Genomic DNA, 19,015 nt, shown 5'->3' on the forward strand with positions numbered 1-19,015 from the left:
GGTCCAGCCCTTGCTGAGCTCGATTGAGAGAGTCAGTCAGGGAGGACCGAGCTCAGGGTGAGAGTGAGGGGCAGCTAGTGTGGTGAGTCCTCCTCACCTGGGTGGGTTCTGGGGACGCCCTTGAGTTCAGGGGTGCCCTTTCACTAGCCTCCCTGGAGGCTTGTTTAGTGGGTGGAGGGGGAGAAGTCCACTTAGAAGATACGCTTATTCCTAGTGGTGGTGGTTTCTGAAGCAGTTCATCCTGTTGGGTTCGACTGTGAACCAGTACCTTGCAGGGTCATGTTTGACGGTGGGCCTGAGCTGTGGGCACGGCCTTCCTTCTCCCACACCCCACACTCACCTGCCGTCTTTCTGGCAGCCCCTCCCCCTTCTCTGCGCCCTTGATGGTGGGCCTGAGCCCAGCCCCCCTGTTACCATGGAGCCCCTTGTGACTGAGTGGGTTCCGGGTTCCGGGCTCCTGGGAGACGTGCTGGAGGCAGAGCCTTCGTGCCATTTCTTCTTGAGACACCGGTGCTGGTGGACATAGTGTGAGAGCGGTGGTAATAGTGTGAGAGCTGTGTGTGTGAGAGTAGTGTGTGTGAGAGTGGGGTGGTCGTAGTGTGAATAGCGGTGGTCATTGTGTGAGATCGGTGGTGATAGCTCGGGTGCTGAGGCATCTGATTGTGAATCAGCAGTTGCCCCCTAGTGGGGGGCTGCCCCCATCCGCGAGGATGGGTCGCAGAAAGACCCGCCTTTGGGGGCTTTTCCAGTGCTGCAAGCCCAAGGCAAAGGCCAAGAGGAGGAAGAACTTGGCCTCGGCCCAAGTCCTGGAAGCAGAGTGGCCTGAGGTGAGAGCAGCCGGGGTCTGGGCCCATTAGATTGGCCCTCAGCCGGCAAAGCGTTGGCTTTGTGTTTCATTTTGTTAGCACGGTTGTGGGCCTTGCCGGCCAGGGCGTTTGGCCTTAGTGGGCAGGACGGACCCCAGCAGGTGGACCTTGTAAGAGGTTGTGCAGGTGCTGCGTGGAGGATGGGCGGGGGCCCCACAAGAAGGGCAACACTGGCTGGAGGAGTCACTGGGGCACGTGGACTGAGCTATAGAGTCAGTCCTTGAAGCAGAAAGGCGAAGCCCCTTATTATCGCCCCTCTTCCAAAGAAGGGATATACTGGCTGGAGGAGTCTCTGGGGCCTGTGGATCGAGCTAGAGAGTCAGTCCTTGAAGCAGAAATGCTAAGCCCCTTAACGTCTCCCATCTTAACAGAGCACAGGCCAGTGGGTCCAGTATTTTAATGACTGGTACCTACTGCTTTACGTGTATAACGTACACCCTCATAGCTTCACATGTCTACTACATGCCTCTCACAAGAGTTGGGCACTGTTCTGGGTGCTGAATACTCAGTATGTAGTAGGGGATACGTAGCCCAGGATTTTTGTATTTCTGCAAAGAAAAACAGAAGAATGAAAGGCTCCGTGTGGTTTAGTTTGAGGGAGTTCACCACGTGGATGGCCCCATGTGCACGCAAATGGTGGTAAAATACATATAACGTGAATTTAACATTTTAACCAGTTTATTGAATGACTGGGTGACTTCAGTGGAGTCAGGCTAACGGATGGCCTTGGGGTGCCATCAGCCTTTTTCCCAGAGGAACACTCCAAAGCCTGGTGGCCTTGTAGACCTTACCTTTGTTCTTCGCTCTCCCCAGTGGTTCTAGGTCACTTGTCTGGGTGTCATTTAAGAATCTCTTTATCCACTTTGTTGTTAGGATTTCTGTTTAGGAAAGTTTCTCAGACGTCCCTGGGTCTTGAGAAGGCAGGCTTGGATTCCGGGTTCTCCCCTGCCGCGTGCCTGCCAGGTCGAGGTGGAGGCTGCAGGCCGGTCTGAGTTGTGGTGGTCTGTGTGGTCTGTGGGTCAGGGGGACCCCCTCTTCTCTGGAGGGACAAGGAGATCCTTTGTGTGGAGCCTAGAGAGACTTGACAGGGTCAGTCTTCAGCGGCTCGCTCTCTTTTTAATTTGTGTTTGCATGTAGTTACTTACTCATTTCACTGTCTTCTAGGAGTTTATAGAACTTACGAAAGAACTAAAGGTATGCAGGGAGCAGCTTCTTGAACGAGAAGAAGAAATTGCTGAGCTGAAAGCGGAAAGGAGCAACACCAGGGTCAGTAGGGGGATTCTCACGTGTTGCCCTTTGCCCCGTGGGGGTCACCACTGGGCTCTGTGTTGCTGTCTTTAAACTCGGTCTGGTTTTCAAGTCATTTTTCACATCTTCCCACTGAGCAGACCAAGGTGGATCAGTTCGGGGTTCTCATACCTTGCTTCAAATTTATGATGAGAGCTAATGTAATTTTAGTACATTTGAGGGGAGAGTTCTCTTAACTTACATTTTTGTCCATGCTCCACTTTGTGTGGGATCTTAGTTCCCCGACCAGGGATTAAAACCTATGTCCCCTGCTGAAGTGCGGAGTCTTAACTACCGGGCCACTGGGGAAGTCCACTCTAACTTGAGACTGAACTGGCGGGATTCCGACTTGCCTTAGCGTGGTTTCAGCTTTAGCGTGTGGCTGAGAGGAGTTATTGGGCCTGAGTTCAAGAATGAGGTTGACGGCGCTCCTTTGGCCCTGCCCTGCAGCTGCTGCTGGAGCGCCTGGAGCGCCTGGTTTCCCGGTACGTGCCATCCCTCCGCACGTCCCCAGCCGGCATGACCAGCGAGGTGGAGGTGCTCAGGGCACTGAAGTCACTCTTCGAGCACCACAAGGCCCTGGGCGAGAAGGTACCAGCCACCCGGCCGTCCTGAATTTGTACACTTGCTGCCTTGTTAGGTGGATGATGCACGTATTTATGTAACTAGTTGACTTTTGAGCTTCTTGAATTTTTGTAAATACATTTTTTCTGTACGAAGTCAGAGTTTTATATGGTTAAAAAGTGTTGCCTGCGTACGTGCTCAGTCATGTCCAAGTCCTTGCGACCCTGTGGACTGTAGCCCACCACACTCCTGACTCCTGAGGTCCTGACTTCATGCCAGATACCTTTCCTCCTGGAATTCTTGCAATAACAGGGTAGTTTAGTATACTTTTTGTTTGCTGTTGGGGTTTATTATATAGAAAAGAAGCTTGATAAACCGAGTGGCCAGACAGAACGTTAATACAGACATATGGGTGCCAATCGTGGCAAATGTGACATTTTAAGTAGGCACGTTTTTGCTCACGTCCGAGGAAACTGCCGTGTCTAGGACTTTAATTTTGAGGACGCTAACTTTATTTTTGAGTTGAAACTTAGGATTTAGTCCAACTTTTTTACGCGTACGTGTATCGGAGTGTTCCATGATAATGACTTACCTTTTCTACTCTGCAATGCCCGGTGTAGGCCATGGTCCAGAACACGGACGTGGAGGTGCGAATCACTACCCTTGAGAGATGCTACCTTGCCGCCCAGCGCGAAGCCACCTCTGTGCACGACGACCTCAATGATAAACTTGAAAATGAAATCGCAGATAAGGATTCTATGCATCGACAGGTAACGGCTTTTACTGAACTGTGTCTGACTTTTATAGTGGTGAATTCCTGAGGAAGGAAGGTAAACACCTTTTCATGTGACTCCCACGTTGTAAGGCACCTGCCCCCTCACACTGTGGTCCTGAAATGGTTTTGGAACAAAGCGTTGATAGATCGCTTTATGTCTTCCCATTTTCCTTTTTCTGGCTACGAGTTTCCTTTTAAGGCATGCTTTTTTTTCTTAAAAGAACCAATTTTGATAACTTGTGGCCTACTGTGAGGCCCAGCACAGTACTAATTAGCACCGTTTTGATTGAAATCATCCTGCGAGTAAATGGATACACATACCCATCATTTTATAGTGAGAAGAATTCTCATTGGAAGTTTAAGTACCTTTGTATTTTCGCCTCATTTATGGCATGTATGTTTTCATACATGTCTGTGTTTTGAGCTGCCATGTTCAGTGAGCAGCTAGTTTGGGCCAGACATCGTCAGAACTAGGACTCCAGCAGTGAATTAAAAACCGTGTGCGTTCTTTATCCACTGCCATGTAACAAATCACTGCAAAGCTTAGTGGCTTCCCAGTGAGCAGGTCACAGTCCAGTTTCTGTGCTTTGCAGCAGGTGGGCCTGGTTCAGGGCCTCCTGAGGACGCAAACATGGGAAGGCCCCCCAGGGCTGGATGGCAGGCTTTCAGACTCACCTGGCTGGTGGGGACAGGCCCAGGTCCCTGCCGTGTGGACCTCTTCACGGCCTGGCTTTCCTCAGAACACCCTCTGAGAGCGAGAGCGCGGGATGTAGCCCGGGGCCTTTCGCGCCCCGGTCTCGGAAGCCGCACACCTTCAGTTCTGTTTGCGAGAGTGAGCTGCGAAGTCCTGCCTCGCTCAGGGGCTGAGCAGGAGTTGCCCCCTCTGCCTCTTGAAGGGAGGAGGATGGAAGAATTTGTGGACCCATTTTTAAACCCACGCAGCCTGTCGGACAGTAATGAGCAGGGGAAGGAGACCAGAGTGCCCGAGTTGTCTGAGGAGGGGGGACGATCGTGTGTGAACAGGGTGGCCAGCGAGGTGACACCAGGAGGGTGACCTGGAACAGAGACCCGGAGGCCGGAAGAGAAGTAGCCACTCGGAGATAGATCAAGGGTCGTGTCAACAAGCGGAGATAAGGGAGAGAGAGGGCCGCATCAGGGAGGACCCCGGGCTCAGGCCTGAGCAGCTCGAGGCCAGAGCCTGTTTCCTGAGCTGAGGAGGGCTGTCAGGGCAGGGAGCTAAGAGACGGGCCTCAGCCCTGTTGAGGTGGATGAGCCCATGGGGTGTCCAGGGGACCTGTGAGGTCAGCAGCTGAGTGTTCCGGCCTGGATCCAGGAGAGGCCTCACTCAGCTCAAGGTGGACTTGGGTCGTGGGCATACAGATGGTGTTTAAAGGCACAGACAAGGTAAAGTCACCAGGCAGGTGCCCGTGGAGAGATAGGGGGTGCAAGGGTAGAGCTGTGGGGTGCCTCGCATTCCAAGGTTGAGAAGGGGCGCAAGGGACTGACTAGTAACCCCAGGGAGGGCGGGGCCTGGTGCCCAGGGAGAGACATGCTTGGGGTGGGGGGAGGGCAAGGAGAGGAGGGGGCTTGGTAACATGGGTTCCTCAGAGCTCCCTGGGAGCTGCCCTGCGAGCGGGGCACACCGCCTGCTTGCAGAGAGCTGGAGACTGGGCGGGGAGGGGGACAGTAGAGGCCTCTCCCAGGGAGCTCTCAGAGACCCTCAGTGGGCGCTGCAGGGAGCCCTGGAGGAGGAATCTGCTGGTTCCCTTTGTGCGATTTTAAGGTGAGAGAAGGGAGAGGACGTGCTGGCTGAGCTGATGGGGGTGAAGCCATATGCAGCTGGTTCGCTGGAGAGGAGCAGGAATGATGGCAGGTGGTCCTGGAGCCAGTGCAGGGGGTGGCCCAGCCCTGGGGAGGGGTCGTGACGAAGACAGGGGCGAGGGCGCTGGCCACGGGGGACAGGGAGCCAGCAAGCCAGCACCTCGAGGCTGCCCCTCGGCTGCTTTGAGGTCATGTCTGGGAAAGAAGGCAGGACCTGGGTGAGAGTGGGCCGGGGGGAGATGTGCCAGAGAGAAGGGTGTGAGGTGTGAGAGCTGGAGGGCGGCTCGGAGCCCAGCAGGCCCTCTCCCGCACGTCTCTGGTGACAGAGCCGCCTTGCGGTGTGAGGGGCCGTCCCCCAGAACAGCCCGCGGGCCTGCGCCCCGGGAGGAGCCCCGCGGGGGGCTGGCCCTCCCAGCCCTGCTGGCCCTGCTTGCGCCTGTCTGTGCGTGTTCAGACCAGCCTGGAAAACGGAGGGCTGGGGACCTGCGAGGATGGCGCTCCTCGGTGAGTAACACAAGTGGTGACCGCTGAGGTGGACCCAGAGGCTGCGGAGCTGAAGGATTTCTTTTTCTTATTTTCCTTCAGCCTGGCTGATGGAGGCACAGATGTATTGTTGTAATTTTCGGACTTTGTCTCTGACTCCATCGGCCCACCCTTGTGAATAACCTCATAGGATTGCCTCCCATCCACGCTAAGACCTGAATGTCACCAGGCCATCTAGGGAGTGGGTTCTCCTCCTGCCTGTTTCTTCAGTACTGCTCGCTTAAGAGATGGCAGTGTCTCATAAGCATGGCCCGTTTATCCACAGTTGGGGCTTCCATGTAAACTTGTGTTCAGTTCCTGATAGACTTGAGCTGCCCTGAATGTCGCTGACGAGACGTGGTCCTCTCGTGCCCAGGTGCAGACCCTGAAGGAAAAGGACTGGGAGCGCGCGCAGCAAGCCAGCGTGCCGGCCAACGTGGCCCAGGCGTTCGAGAGTGACGCAGACTTGTCTGACGGCGGGGGCGACAGGGCCACCCTCTTCAGCTCGGCCGCTCTGCTGTCGCCCAGCGGGCAGGGCGATGCCGAGACTCTGACTGTGATGCTTCAGGAGCAGCTGGACACCATCAACGAAGAGATCCGGTGGGTGAGCCCGAGCCGAGCTCCCCAGAAACTCGGCTTCTCTGAGGAGCTGTCTTCTCCTTAGAGAAGGCTGAGTGTTCCATAGTAAGGAAACTGACTTCAGGTCTGCTTCAAGAATTTTCAGTTCTGAGATTGCCCTTGATTATAGAGCTCAGTCAGCCAGGGCTGTGGGGGGCGTTGTGGGGTGTCCCCCCACCAGCTCTGAGCCCCAAGGTGGGTGAGGTGCCGTGACAGTGTCCCCTGCGGCCCGTGCACCCTCCAGCACTGAAGGTTCGCCCTCGTGTGTCCCTCGGAGCCTCCCACATTCTGGTGAAAAGCCACCTGAAACAGAAAAGCTGGGGTTTTGGGGTGGCAAATTCCCCCTCAGATCTGCATTTTCCTTTTGAACTTAATACAGTGTGAAGGTTGGCTTGTTGTACGACAGTGGTCCAAGGACATGTGTTTGAGTTCTTCTCAACTCATCAGTGTCTGTGAGATGTTTTCTGTAGACACCGTCTGGGCTGTTATAACAGTTTACAAACGGGATAGAATCCAAAGGCCCGCCTCATGGCGAGCAGGGGCCTTGGGTCTGGGTGCGGCCAGGTGGCTGGGGGCCCCGAGGCCAGCCTGGTGCCGCACCCGCACAGCTCTGCCTCCTGTCCCTTGTCCACGTTCAGAGTGGCCACAGGCCGGTGACCCTGCACAGGACCTGGCAGAGCTGCTGCTCAGACTGTTCTTGTCACGTCAGCCCAGGCCGAGGTGCCCGTTCCTGTCAGCCGAGTGCGGGGGGCCCGGGGGAAAGGCAGGGGTGAAGGGCACAACCAGCAAACGCAGGTGGTGCCGCCTGCACGTTTGACGCTGAGACAGACTGCTTTGTGGGCCGTGTTTGAGCACAGACAGCTCAGAAAGATTGTCTTTCCCCCTCCCCCAGGAAATACGGAACGGTTACATATTAATATGTTTATTTTTACAGCATGTTGTCAGGTAAAAGTGATTTTTCCTTAGGTAACATGTTGACTTGAGGTAAATGGTAAATTCTTTCCATCAACTTGTTATCAACAGTGAAAAACTTTCAGGGTGTATAAGGAGAAGTGAAACTGGAGAGGTGACGACCTGCGAGAATCTTGTATTTTATTTTGAAAATCATGTTATATGCATAATCGAATATTTAAACTGCTATATAAAATCATCCGCGAGACATTAGGGGAGAAGAGCAGTAACTGTGAATTCTAGGTTAATGCAGCACATTGACATGAGTCCAGAAACTCACACAAAGCTGGTGGAGAACTTCATCAAGTGATGCATTTGTACATAGACAACCTAAAAAATAAAAAAATCAATTCAGCACTTCATCTGGTCTAGAGACTTGTGTTTAGAAACTCCAGCTTGTTCGTGGCTCACTGTTTTGATTGTACAGAGTTCCTGATTCCCAGCGGAATAGACTTGAGGCACTGCCGTGCATCTCTGCCCTGAGAGCAGGGAAGGTAAAGGTTGTCAACTTCAGGTTATCTCCTCACAGGGAGAGAGGCGCCACCCAGGCCCCGTCAGAATGTTAGAGTAAACCAGTCAAATCAAACGAGAATGATCAGGGGCCACTTTGTAAGACTCAAGGATAAGTTATTCTAAGTTTGAGAATATTGAAAAGAGGGAAAGTTGAACCTTTTTGCTGAGATGTTAATTGAGCAACTGTTCCTGGAATATGCTAATCGTGACACAGAATGCAAGCCCACATTTGTTGTCCAGACACGTTCCTCTGCTGACAAAGGCAGGTGACGGGTTTTATTCTATTTTAGGTTGATCGAAGAAGAGAAGGAGAACACGGAGCAGCGGGCCGAGGATACTGAGAGCAGGGTGGGCAAGGGGAGCTTAGGCAACCTTCGTTGTTGTAAATCCTCGAGCTCCCTCAACCTGTGTCCCGCCTCCTCGCTCGCCAGCTCCTGCCCGCCCAGCAGTGGGCGCGCCAAGCCCCCAAGGAGGCGGCACAGCTCGGCGCGGAAAGTAGACCAGCGGGACATCAAGACTCTGGTATGTGTCTGCCTCCTCCCTGCCACGTCCCTCCCCCAGCACACTGGCTTTCTTTTTTGTTTGTTTGTTTTTTGTTTTTTCTGTTTTTACCCAGAAGAAACTCAGGTACATTTGCTACGCTTAGAGGTCTAAGATTTTTAAAAACTGCCTAGTCTTTAATCATTCCATACTCGCACAGCAACAAATTAGTCTTGATATTTGGACCACCGGCTTAGCACGTCATCATGAACTCAGCCAGGGCCTGCCTCTGTAACGTTGGGCCCGGCCTGTGCTGGACACAGCAGGTGCAGGGAAGTTGCTGTTGTCACCGAGTAGACAGCCTTGTGAAAGTAACCATAGGCAGCTCTCCTGGCGTGTGAGACCCACGCAGCACATTTTTCATTGGGGATACCTGGCTGCAGGCTGCAGGCCATGCGGTGGGAACAAAACCAAGAATCTAAACTGGTCTGCTTGCTGCTGGACCTGGCTGCACGCTCAGGCCAGCTCTGGGTGTGAAACCAGGTTAAAAGCCTGGTGCCCCAGGGCCCCAGGGAAGAAGTTGGGCTTCCTCACTCTTCTGAGTCTAAAAATGGGATGACGACCTAGGGCTTTTGGTGACAGAGTGTGCAGCTCTGAAGCGCATGTTCCTGCTTTCTTCCATGTTTAGCTTAGGTTTCCTGAGCGCATTGCTGTTTACCCTGTGAAATCATGTCTACAACACTCTGCTTTGTAACTGCACTTGTATTATCACTTTTTTTGTTACCACCCATTTCATGTTAGCTGCATTGTTAGTCAGCATATAATTAAATTAACTGTGAATCATTTTAGCGGCATGTGAAGTGATAACTGGTCTATTTTGTGGTCTTTTGACACATTGGTTTTATAATATGCATCACTGGCCAATTAGTTGATAGTGTGTATTCTTTGACGATTTCTCTGTGGTTTCATGCTTGATTTCTTTCCGAGTATTTGTAAAAGAACAGTTCTGTATATTTTTTCTTGTTGCTGGAGTTCTCTGACGGTGTGTCTGCTTTCATCGTTGGTTTTGATTTCCTGTCTCATCCTGTTGTCTGCTTCGTTGTCATCAATCCAGACCCCAGCTTCCCACAACCGCACCCCCCCGAGGCTGTAGTTTACCCATCCATCTCCCCTCCCCCGTCCTCCCACTTGCTCTGGTCATAGCAGTCTGGGGTCCACAGCGTGTGTCCCCTTAGTCGGGTTTCTGCTTTGTCTTCATGTCTCATTAAATGGTGTTTTTCCCCCATAGCACTAAGTTTGAATTATTGTTATCACTGTGCAGTTACAAGCATAATGTAGATGGATGATACACTACAGAACCTGTGTAATTCATAACTGAGATTATGCTTACCTGAAGAAATGATCCTCTTATGTGTAGAATTAATGGACTTTTGACACAACATCCTTTCTGTGTTGGTGCTTGTATTTGAGACTGTAAATCTCATCAGCTTTTGCATGCTTAATGTCTCTACCAGACTCTTTTACAAAGTATCTTCTATGGTTCATAAAACGTGAAGACTCCACCTGCTGTTATGCTAGCTTTCATTCTTACATATTTTCATAGGGTACCTGCTTTAATGAATTTATTTTCAGAAGTTTGAAATCAAATTCTAGGTAACGATTTTACATTAATGTCCAACAGGTGGTTAGATTTGTTCAGTGTTAAAATAGGTATTACGGCAACTTCCTCGTCAGTTAAATTACTATTTTAAAGTATAACATGTTTTTTTTATTAAGAGAAACTAACTTATAGAGAGGTTTGGCTGAGAACAGACAACTGTTAAGGCCCTTTGTTGTACACAGTGCTGTGCTTTAACAAATCATGATGTTGTAATAGAATTGTATCTTCCTGAGGAATAATGTATAGTGTTTCTCTAGTAAATCTTGAATAGCTTATTTAACTAATGTGGTCCAACAAATTGTTCTGTTTCCAGTTACATGTTCTCTAAATCTACATCTCACTTATATGTTTGCCGTCATTTTTGCTTTACTGTCTTTGCCTATATTGATTCTTGAATTTTTAGCTTCAAAGTCGCAATAAATCTGGTTTCTCTTCATTTCTCTGCATGCATCTATCAGTCTAGTGAGTTAAGGAAGCATCGTCGAAAGGTAAACTATTTAGTAATTTAGCATGCCTTTGTTTCTCTGTGAAGTATTAGAGTCCTTATCGTGTTAGTGAATGAACACTATGTGGTTACGTACTGGTGGATGATTGACATTTTAATAGAAGTAATGAAACTCACCCACCACTTAAAATATGCTGATGATGCAATCAATCCATCCTAAAGGAGATCAATCCTGGGTGTTCATTGGAAGGACTGATTTTGAAGCTGAAACTCCAGTACTTTGGCCACCTCACGCGAAGAGTTGACTCATTGGAAAAGACCCTAATGCTGGGTAGGATTGGGGGCAGGAGGAGAAGGGGACAATAGAGGATGAGATGGCTGGATGGCATCACTGACTCGATGGACATGGGTTTGGGTGGACTCCGGGAGTTAGTGATGGACAGGGAGGCCTGGCGTGCTACAATTCATGGGGTCGCAAAGAGTCAGACACGACTGAGCGACTGAACGGAACGGAACTGAACTGAACTGAACTGAACTGATGGTTCTGTTGGAAATAGGTCATTGGTTGGGACAATTGTAACAGTTTGCCTTTCTCCCACTTGGTTGCCTTCTAATCATCTCATGCTTATTTATAATAGACATAGTATTATTTATTATTTTTAAAATTTTCTTTACTTATTTTTTTGGCCATACTGCACAGCTAATGGGATGTTAGTTCCCCAACCAGGGATCAGACCGGTGTGAAAGTGAAAGTGCCAAGTCCTCACCTCTGGACCACCATGGAATTTCCACGTAGTGTTTTCTTAAAAGAAATGACTGAATCAGAGCCATAGATATTAGATTTGGGGGAAGCCAATTTAATGACGGTGGGTAGCAGTGTGCAGGAGACTCTGTGTGCCAGGCACCGTGTCCAGTGCTTTCTGAGCCCGTCATCTAATCCCGCAGACACCCAGGTGAGGTCCAGGCTGCTGTTATCCCCATTCAGCAGATATGGACACTGAGGCTTAGAGAGGCCGGGCACCGTGCCCAGGCTCGCATACCCAGCGGTGCGGTGCAGACTGGTCTGATCAGAGCCTGGACACTTAACCGTGGTGCCGTCCATCCCGCTTTCCTCCAGAGGCCCTCCTGTCCATCACAGCAACCCTGATGGAGGGAGCCTCAGGAGGGAGCTCGCTGCCTCTCCCCTCGGGTCACTTGGATGAGCCCCTGTTGTTGGAGTCCAGTGGCCCGAGGGCTGGCCTTCCTTGTCCCTCTCCTGCTCCCAGCCCGCTGATGGAGCACTCCTGGGGCCTTCCCACAGGACTTGGGCAGCCGCGCTCCGGTTCAGGCAGCTCAGTGCCCAGGAACCCTTCTGCCGGGCACAGCAGAGTAGCTCCGTCACCCTGAGGTTGGTGACCTGGGTGTGCCGCTTGCCCGCTTTGTGGCCTGCTTTGCCCTCCTGTTAAATGAGGACACGGTACTGCCCATCCGACTCACGTGGGCACCCGTGGGGCGGGCTCCCATCCTGGCGGAGGGTGCCAGGCTGGGGACCCAGAGGCCTTTCTTAGGACAAGGCCCGGGGGAAGGGCCTGGCCGTGGTCCCTGACTTTGAGGCAGGTGTTTGTCTGCATTCAGTCCTAGTCAGCCCAGGTGTGTCACTTCCCTGCTCTGTTCTTTGTTGTTTTCTGATTTTTATAAATGCTTCTTTTAACTTGAATTTGAGATTGATCCCTCTTCAGTTCCATGTGGATAATTTCTAGCTTTTGTAGCCTTCTGTTGTCTGAGGGTGGTTGTTAGAGATCAGGGGAGAGTGCACAGTTTATCCAGCTGCTGTTAAACGAGTTCAGCTGTATTTTGCAGTAAGTCACTTTGTTGTCACCAAGCTCCTGTGGAGCTGCAGTGGATCAGTATTCTTTACAGAATCCCATTACAAAGCCACAGGTTAGTTGGTTAAAACGACGCACTCATTGTTTATAAAAATACTTTCCATGCATGCTTCCTAAAACCTCCCCTGGCTGAACCACACGCCCACATGTATAAGTGAGACCTGTCTGGACCCTGAAGGGGTTTATCTGTTCCCCACACTGTTGCCACCACTGTTTCCTGTCCTCAGACCCAGGACCAGCGGAAAAGCTGGGCGTCCAGGAGAGATCTTTTTTTTTTTTTTTTTAATTAGCTTATTTTTTAATTGAAGGATAATTGCTTTACAGAATTTTGTTCTTGTCTGTCAAATCGCAGGAAAAATCAGGCATAGGTACACATATATCCCCTCCCTTTTGAACCTCCCTCCCATCTCCCTCCCCTCGAGATTGATAGAAGAGTATCTCTTAGTGAAGACTTCAGTTGAGTTCAGTCGCTCAGTCGTGTCCGAATCTTTGCAACCCCATGAATCGCAGCACGCCAGGCCTCCCTGTCCGTCACCAGCTCCCGGAGTCCACCCAAACCCATGTCCATCGAGTCAGTGATGCCATCCAGCCATCTCATCCTCTGTCGTCCCCTTCTCCTCCTGCCCTCAATCCTTCCCAGCATTAGGGTCTTTTCCAATGAGTCAGCTCTTCGCATGAGGTGGCCAAAGTGTTGGAGTTTCAGCTTCAACATCAGTCCTTCCAATGAACACCCAGGATTGATCCCCTTTAGGATGGACTGTTCGGATCTCCTTGCACTCCAAGGGACTCTCAAGAGTCTTCTCCCACACCACAGTTCAAAGGCATCAGTTCTGTGGCGCTCAGCTTTCTTCACCGTCCGACTCTCACATCCATACACGACCACTGGAAAAACCATAGCCTTGACTAGACGGACTTTTGTTGGCAAAGTAGTGTCTCTGCTTTTAAATATGCCATCTAAGTTGGCCAAAACCTTCCTTCCAAGGCGTAAGCGTCTTTCAGTTTCGTGGCTGCAGTCACCATCAGCAGTGATTTTGGAGCCCCCAAACATAAAGTCTGACACTGTTTCCACAGTTTCCCCATCTATTTCCCATGAGGTGATGGGACCTGATGCCATGATCTTAGTTTTCTGAACGTTGAGCTTTAAGCCAACTTTTTCACTCTCCTCTTTCACTTTCATCAAGAGGCTCTTTAGTTCTTTTCCACTTTCTGCCGTAAGGGTGGTGTCATCTGCATATCTGAGGTTATTGATGTTTCTCCCGGCAGTCTCGATTCCAGCTTGTGTTTCTTCCAGCCCAGCGTCTCTCATGATGTACCCTGCGTCTAAGTTAAATAAGCAGGGTGACAAGGACACACAGCCTTGACGTCCTCCTTTTCCTATTTGGAACCAGTCTGTTGTTCCATGTCCAGTTCTAACTGTTGCTTCCTGACCTGCGTACAGGTTTCCCAAGAGACAGGTCAGATGGTCTGGTATTCCCATCTCTTTCAGAATTTTCCACAGTTGATTGTGATCCACACAGTCAAAGGCTTTGTTTGGCATAGTCCATAAAGCAGAAATCGATGTTTTTCGGGAACTCTCTTGCTTTTTCGATGATCCAGCAGATATTGGCAATTTGATCTCTGGTTCCTCTGCCTTTTCTAAAATCAGCTTGAACATCTGGAAGTTCACGGTTCACCTATCGCTGAAGCCTGGCTTAGAGAATTTTAAGCATTACTTTACTAGCACGTGAGATGAGTGCCATTGTGCGGTAGTTTGAGCATTCTTTGGCATTGCCTTTCTTTGGGATTGGGATGAAAACTGACCATTTCCAGTCCTGTGGCCACCGCTGAGTTTTCCATATTTGCTGGCATATTGAATATAGCACTTTCACAGCATCATCTTTCAGGATTTGAGATAGCTCAGCTGGAATTCCATCAGCTCCACTAGCTTTGTTCGTAGTGATGCTTCCTAAAGTCCGGTGGACTTCACGTTTAGCAGATGATTCTTAAAGAGCAGAATAACTGGGGAAAGCTACTAACGGACGGGGTGCTTGATGTAAATCCCGAGCAAGTAAACATGCCAAGCACCAATGGAAAGGCAAGTCCTCGGTCTCGCTCTCTGTCTGGTTCTCGCCTTACCATCCAGTCTGTGCGGGGCTGTTGGGACCTGTCAGCAATGCACCATGTAGATCTGAGTGGCCGTGAGGGTCGTGTGAGCTCCCAGAGTGCAGAAGAAAGTTTTGACCTCACCGATTGCCCGGAAATGCTGTGTTCCCTCCCTCCCAAAACAAGGCTGTCTGTCTAAGGCTTCCTTTCCCCCTTAGAGATCCTCCGACGGCTCCCCAAGCCACGAGGAAGACCTGGCTAAGGTGATCGAGCTCCAGGAGGTCATCGAGAGGCAGTCAGGGGAGCAGAGCCAGTCGAAGGAGTGCCTGGCAAACCTCTCTGCCTACGTGAGAGAGCCGGAGGAGGACCCGGACACGGCCAGGAAGGAGCTCCTCGCGTCCGAGGAAGCGAACAGACAACCACAGCGGGATGTCCGCGAAGTGAGTGACAGCGGACGTGTCTGTTGTCCTGAGGTGGAATGTGGGTCCCTTGTTCTCCGGCTGATCTGAGCTTTGGGATGGCTGCGTGAGTAGGAGCACAGAGCGCTGGCGAGACCGCGACTGGCGGCCTCCCCGCCTCTGCGTCGAGATCTCTGGGGTAGAAGAGGCCTGGTCCAGGCGGTCCATTGGCAGTGGAGCAACACGAGGGCATCCCTAGCGCTGTGCTCACCCTGGGTGTGGACTCCTCATTTCTACAAGTTCTAGGGTGCCCAGTGTGTTCCTCTTTGAAAAATTCATTCATCCATTCATTCATTTATTGGAGTCTAGTTGCTTTCCTTTTTCTTGGAGAAGGCAATGGTACCCCACTCCAGTACTCTTGCCTGGAAAATCCCATGGATGGAGGAGCCTGGTAGGCTACAGTCCATGGGGTCGCTAAGAGTCGGACACAACTGAGCGACTTCACTTTCACTTTTCCCTTTGATACACTGGAGAAGGAAATGGCAACCCACTCCAGTATTCTTGCCTGGAGAATCCCAGGGACAGGGGAGCCTGGTGGGCTACCGTCTGTGGGGTCGCACAGAGTCGGACACGACCGAAGCGACTTAGCAGTTAGCAGTTGCTTTACACTGCTGTGTCAATGTCTGCTGTACAGCAAAGTGAATCCGTCATATATATATATATATATATATATATATATTTATATTTATATTTATATATATATATATATATATATATATATATATATACGTGTGTGTGTGTGTGTGTCTACATATATCCCTCTTTTTAGATTTCCTACCCATTTACTTCACCACAGAGCCCTGAGTAGACTGCCCTGTGCTGTAGAGTAGGTCCTTACTCGTTGTTGACTTTACGCATAGTCTCAGTAGTGTACATACGTCAACCCCAGTCTCCCAGTTCATCCCCCCCACCTGCCTGTCGAATGTATACCTGATGATGCTGAAATTTCCTTCGGGTTCACTCAGGCGAGTCTGGTGACGTCTGTGGAGCCCGTTCTCTCGGAGAGATGGGAGCCCGCTGTGTGGGCCCTGCTGAGGCAGCTTGCCTGGCCGTCTTCTCTAGTTTTCTGAGGTTCTGCTCCTTGAGGGGATGTGTGACATTGATACCGGCGGTCAGACAGGTCGAGTGGCGTTTGCTCACCCTCAGAGCCTCAGGCCCGTGCTGTGTAACCATGTAGAGTCATGATGTTTCTGGTGGTCGTGTCTGCGGCTGTCATGATTGATGAGAAACTGCCTAACGGTCATTGTGAAAAGAGAAGAGTGCTGAGGGTTCGGGCCTCCTCCTGTGAGCCTCACCTCTCCTTTGTAGGCAGGCAGACAGCGCCCACCCTGCCCCACCCCTCCCCCGTGAGACCGTCTCAGACAGAACCCCTCCGACATGTGCTACAGCAGGTGTCCTTGTTTAGTAGCTTGGTGTGAGTAATTCTCTGTGAGAGCTCAATGTGAGAACTCAAAACAGAATATTTGCACGCTTGTATAACCTTTTCCCACTACTCTTTGGCAACAGGAGGAGATTAGGTGGCAGAGTTCAATATGTAGAGAATTCTGGGAAAAGCGGCCTTGAGACCTTTCACTTTTAATGTCAGGCCTTTGCCCACATTGGTTACTTAGTAGTCGACTACGGAGGGACCTGCAGTGGATTTTGACCTGGCGGACGGGAGTTGCACCAGCAGCAAGTTCTGGTCCTGGTTTGACCCTTTCATACATGTGGTGTAAGTCTGCTTTAGAAGAATTAGGCTTGAGAAGGCTGCTTCCAGTTGTGTTAAACTTTGACTTCTGTTTCCACTCATTACTGTTACTTGAATTCTGAGGAAATTGCATGAGAGTTTTCCGACTTTTACCCGAGGAAACGAGCCTCAGAGGTCCCTGTTGGATCTGTCGAAGGTCCCTCCCTCTTGTGGATCCAGTCCGCCTGTGTGGTGTAGCAGACAGAGGTCGTGACTTCATGCCAGATACCATTCCTCCTGGAATTCATGCAATAACAGGGTAGTTTAGTATACTCTTTGCTGTTTGGGTTGATTATGTTGAAGAGAAGCTTGGGAAACCGAGTGGCCAGACAGAACGTTAATACAGACATATGGGTGCCAATCGTGGCAAATGTGACATTTTAAGTAGGCACGTTTTTGCTCACGTCCGAGGAAACTGCCGTGTCTAGGACTTTAATTTTGAGGACGCTAACTTTATTTTTGAGTTGAAACTTAGGATTTAGTCCAACTTTTTTACGCGTACGTGTATCGGAATGTTCCATGATAATGACTTACCTTTTCTACTCTGCAATGCCCGGTGTAGGCCATGGTCCAGAACACGGACGTGGAGGTGCGAATCACTACCCTTGAGAGATGCTACCTTGCCGCCCAGCGCGAAGCCACCTCTGTGCACGACGACCTCAATGATAAACTTGGAAATGAAATCGCAGATAAGGATTCTATGCATCGACAGGTAACGGCTTTTACTGAACTGTGTCTGACTTTTATAGTGGTGAATTCCTGAGGAAGGAAGGTAAACACCTTTTCATGTGACTCCCACGTTGTAAGGCACCTGCCCCCTCACACTGTGGTCCTGAAATGGTTTTGGAACAAAGCGTTGATAGATCGCTTTATGTCTTCCCATTTTCCTTTTTCTGGCTACGAGTTTCCTTTTAAGGCATGCTTTTTTTTCTTAAAAGAACCAATTTTGATAACTTGTGGCCTACTGTGAGGCCCAGCACAGTACTAATTAGCACCGTTTTGATTGAAATCATCCTGCGAGTAAATGGATACACATACCCATCATTTTATAGTGAGAAGAATTCTCATTGGAAGTTTAAGTACCTTTGTATTTTCGCCTCATTTATGGCATGTATGTTTTCATACATGTCTGTGTTTTGAGCTGCCATGTTCAGTGAGCAGCTAGTTTGGGCCAGACATCGTCAGAACTAGGACTCCAGCAGTGAATTAAAAACCGTGTGCGTTCTTTATCCACTGCCATGTAACAAATCACTGCAAAGCTTAGTGGCTTCCCAGTGAGCAGGTCACAGTCCAGTTTCTGTGCTTTGCAGCAGGTGGGCCTGGTTCAGGGCCTCCTGAGGACGCAAACATGGGAAGGCCCCCCAGGGCTGGATGGCAGGCTTTCAGACTCACCTGGCTGGTGGGGACAGGCCCAGGTCCCTGCCGTGTGGACCTCTTCACGGCCTGGCTTTCCTCAGAACACCCTCTGAGAGCGAGAGCGCGGGATGTAGCCCGGGGCCTTTCGCGCCCCGGTCTCGGAAGCCGCACACCTTCAGTTCTGTTTGCGAGAGTGAGCTGCGAAGTCCTGCCTCGCTCAGGGGCTGAGCAGGAGTTGCCCCCTCTGCCTCTTGAAGGGAGGAGGATGGAAGAATTTGTGGACCCATTTTTAAACCCACGCAGCCTGTCGGACAGTAATGAGCAGGGGAAGGAGACCAGAGTGCCCGAGTTGTCTGAGGAGGGGGGACGATCGTGTGTGAACAGGGTGGCCAGCGAGGTGACACCAGGAGGGTGACCTGGAACAGAGACCCGGAGGCCGGAAGAGAAGTAGCCACTCGGAGATAGATCAAGGGTCGTGTCAACAAGCGGAGATAAGGGAGAGAGAGGGCCGCATCAGGGAGGACCCCGGGCTCAGGCCTGAGCAGCTCGAGGCCAGAGCCTGTTTCCTGAGCTGAGGAGGGCTGTCAGGGCAGGGAGCTAAGAGACGGGCCTCAGCCCTGTTGAGGTGGATGAGCCCATGGGGTGTCCAGGGGACCTGTGAGGTCAGCAGCTGAGTGTTCCGGCCTGGATCCAGGAGAGGCCTCACTCAGCTCAAGGTGGACTTGGGTCGTGGGCATACAGATGGTGTTTAAAGGCACAGACAAGGTAAAGTCACCAGGCAGGTGCCCGTGGAGAGATAGGGGGTGCAAGGGTAGAGCTGTGGGGTGCCTCGCATTCCAAGGTTGAGAAGGGGCGCAAGGGACTGACTAGTAACCCCAGGGAGGGCGGGGCCTGGTGCCCAGGGAGAGACATGCTTGGGGTGGGGGGAGGGCAAGGAGAGGAGGGGGCTTGGTAACATGGGTTCCTCAGAGCTCCCTGGGAGCTGCCCTGCGAGCGGGGCACACCGCCTGCTTGCAGAGAGCTGGA

The 19,015-nt window shown here is 51.0% G+C and overlaps 1 protein-coding gene across 7 annotated transcripts in view; it reads left to right on the forward strand.

Moving 5' to 3' along the window:
• Positions 1-426: 426 nt before the first annotated feature.
• LOC145505869 (uncharacterized) overlaps positions 427-19,015 on the forward strand; it is a 63,558-nt gene continuing 44,969 nt past the window's right edge. For 4 of the 7 annotated variants that reach the window (XR_014053337.1, XR_014053336.1, XM_081489025.1 and 1 more), the window contains exons 1-8: positions 427-827; positions 2,031-2,132; positions 2,604-2,744; positions 3,338-3,487; positions 6,212-6,435; positions 8,208-8,439; positions 14,668-14,889; positions 17,196-17,345. Coding sequence is in view for 5 of the 7 variants with exons in the window: in XM_081489025.1 (XP_081345151.1) it covers positions 711-827; positions 2,031-2,132; positions 2,604-2,744; positions 3,338-3,487; positions 6,212-6,435; positions 8,208-8,439; positions 14,668-14,889; positions 17,196-17,345 (1,338 nt within the window). In the remaining 2 variants the exon portion in view is untranslated. The remainder of the gene's footprint in view (positions 828-2,030; positions 2,133-2,603; positions 2,745-3,337; positions 3,488-6,211; positions 6,436-8,207; positions 8,440-14,667; positions 14,890-17,195; positions 17,346-19,015) is intronic. The other 3 variants (XM_081489029.1, XM_081489047.1, XM_081489057.1) reach the window with 3 other exon arrangements.

The sequence above is a fragment of the Giraffa tippelskirchi genome, chromosome 1, assembly GCF_054371585.1.
Source record: "Giraffa tippelskirchi isolate mGirTip1 chromosome 1, T2T-mGirTip1v1.2.pri, whole genome shotgun sequence".
Classification (NCBI taxonomy): domain Eukaryota; kingdom Metazoa; phylum Chordata; class Mammalia; order Artiodactyla; family Giraffidae; genus Giraffa; species Giraffa tippelskirchi.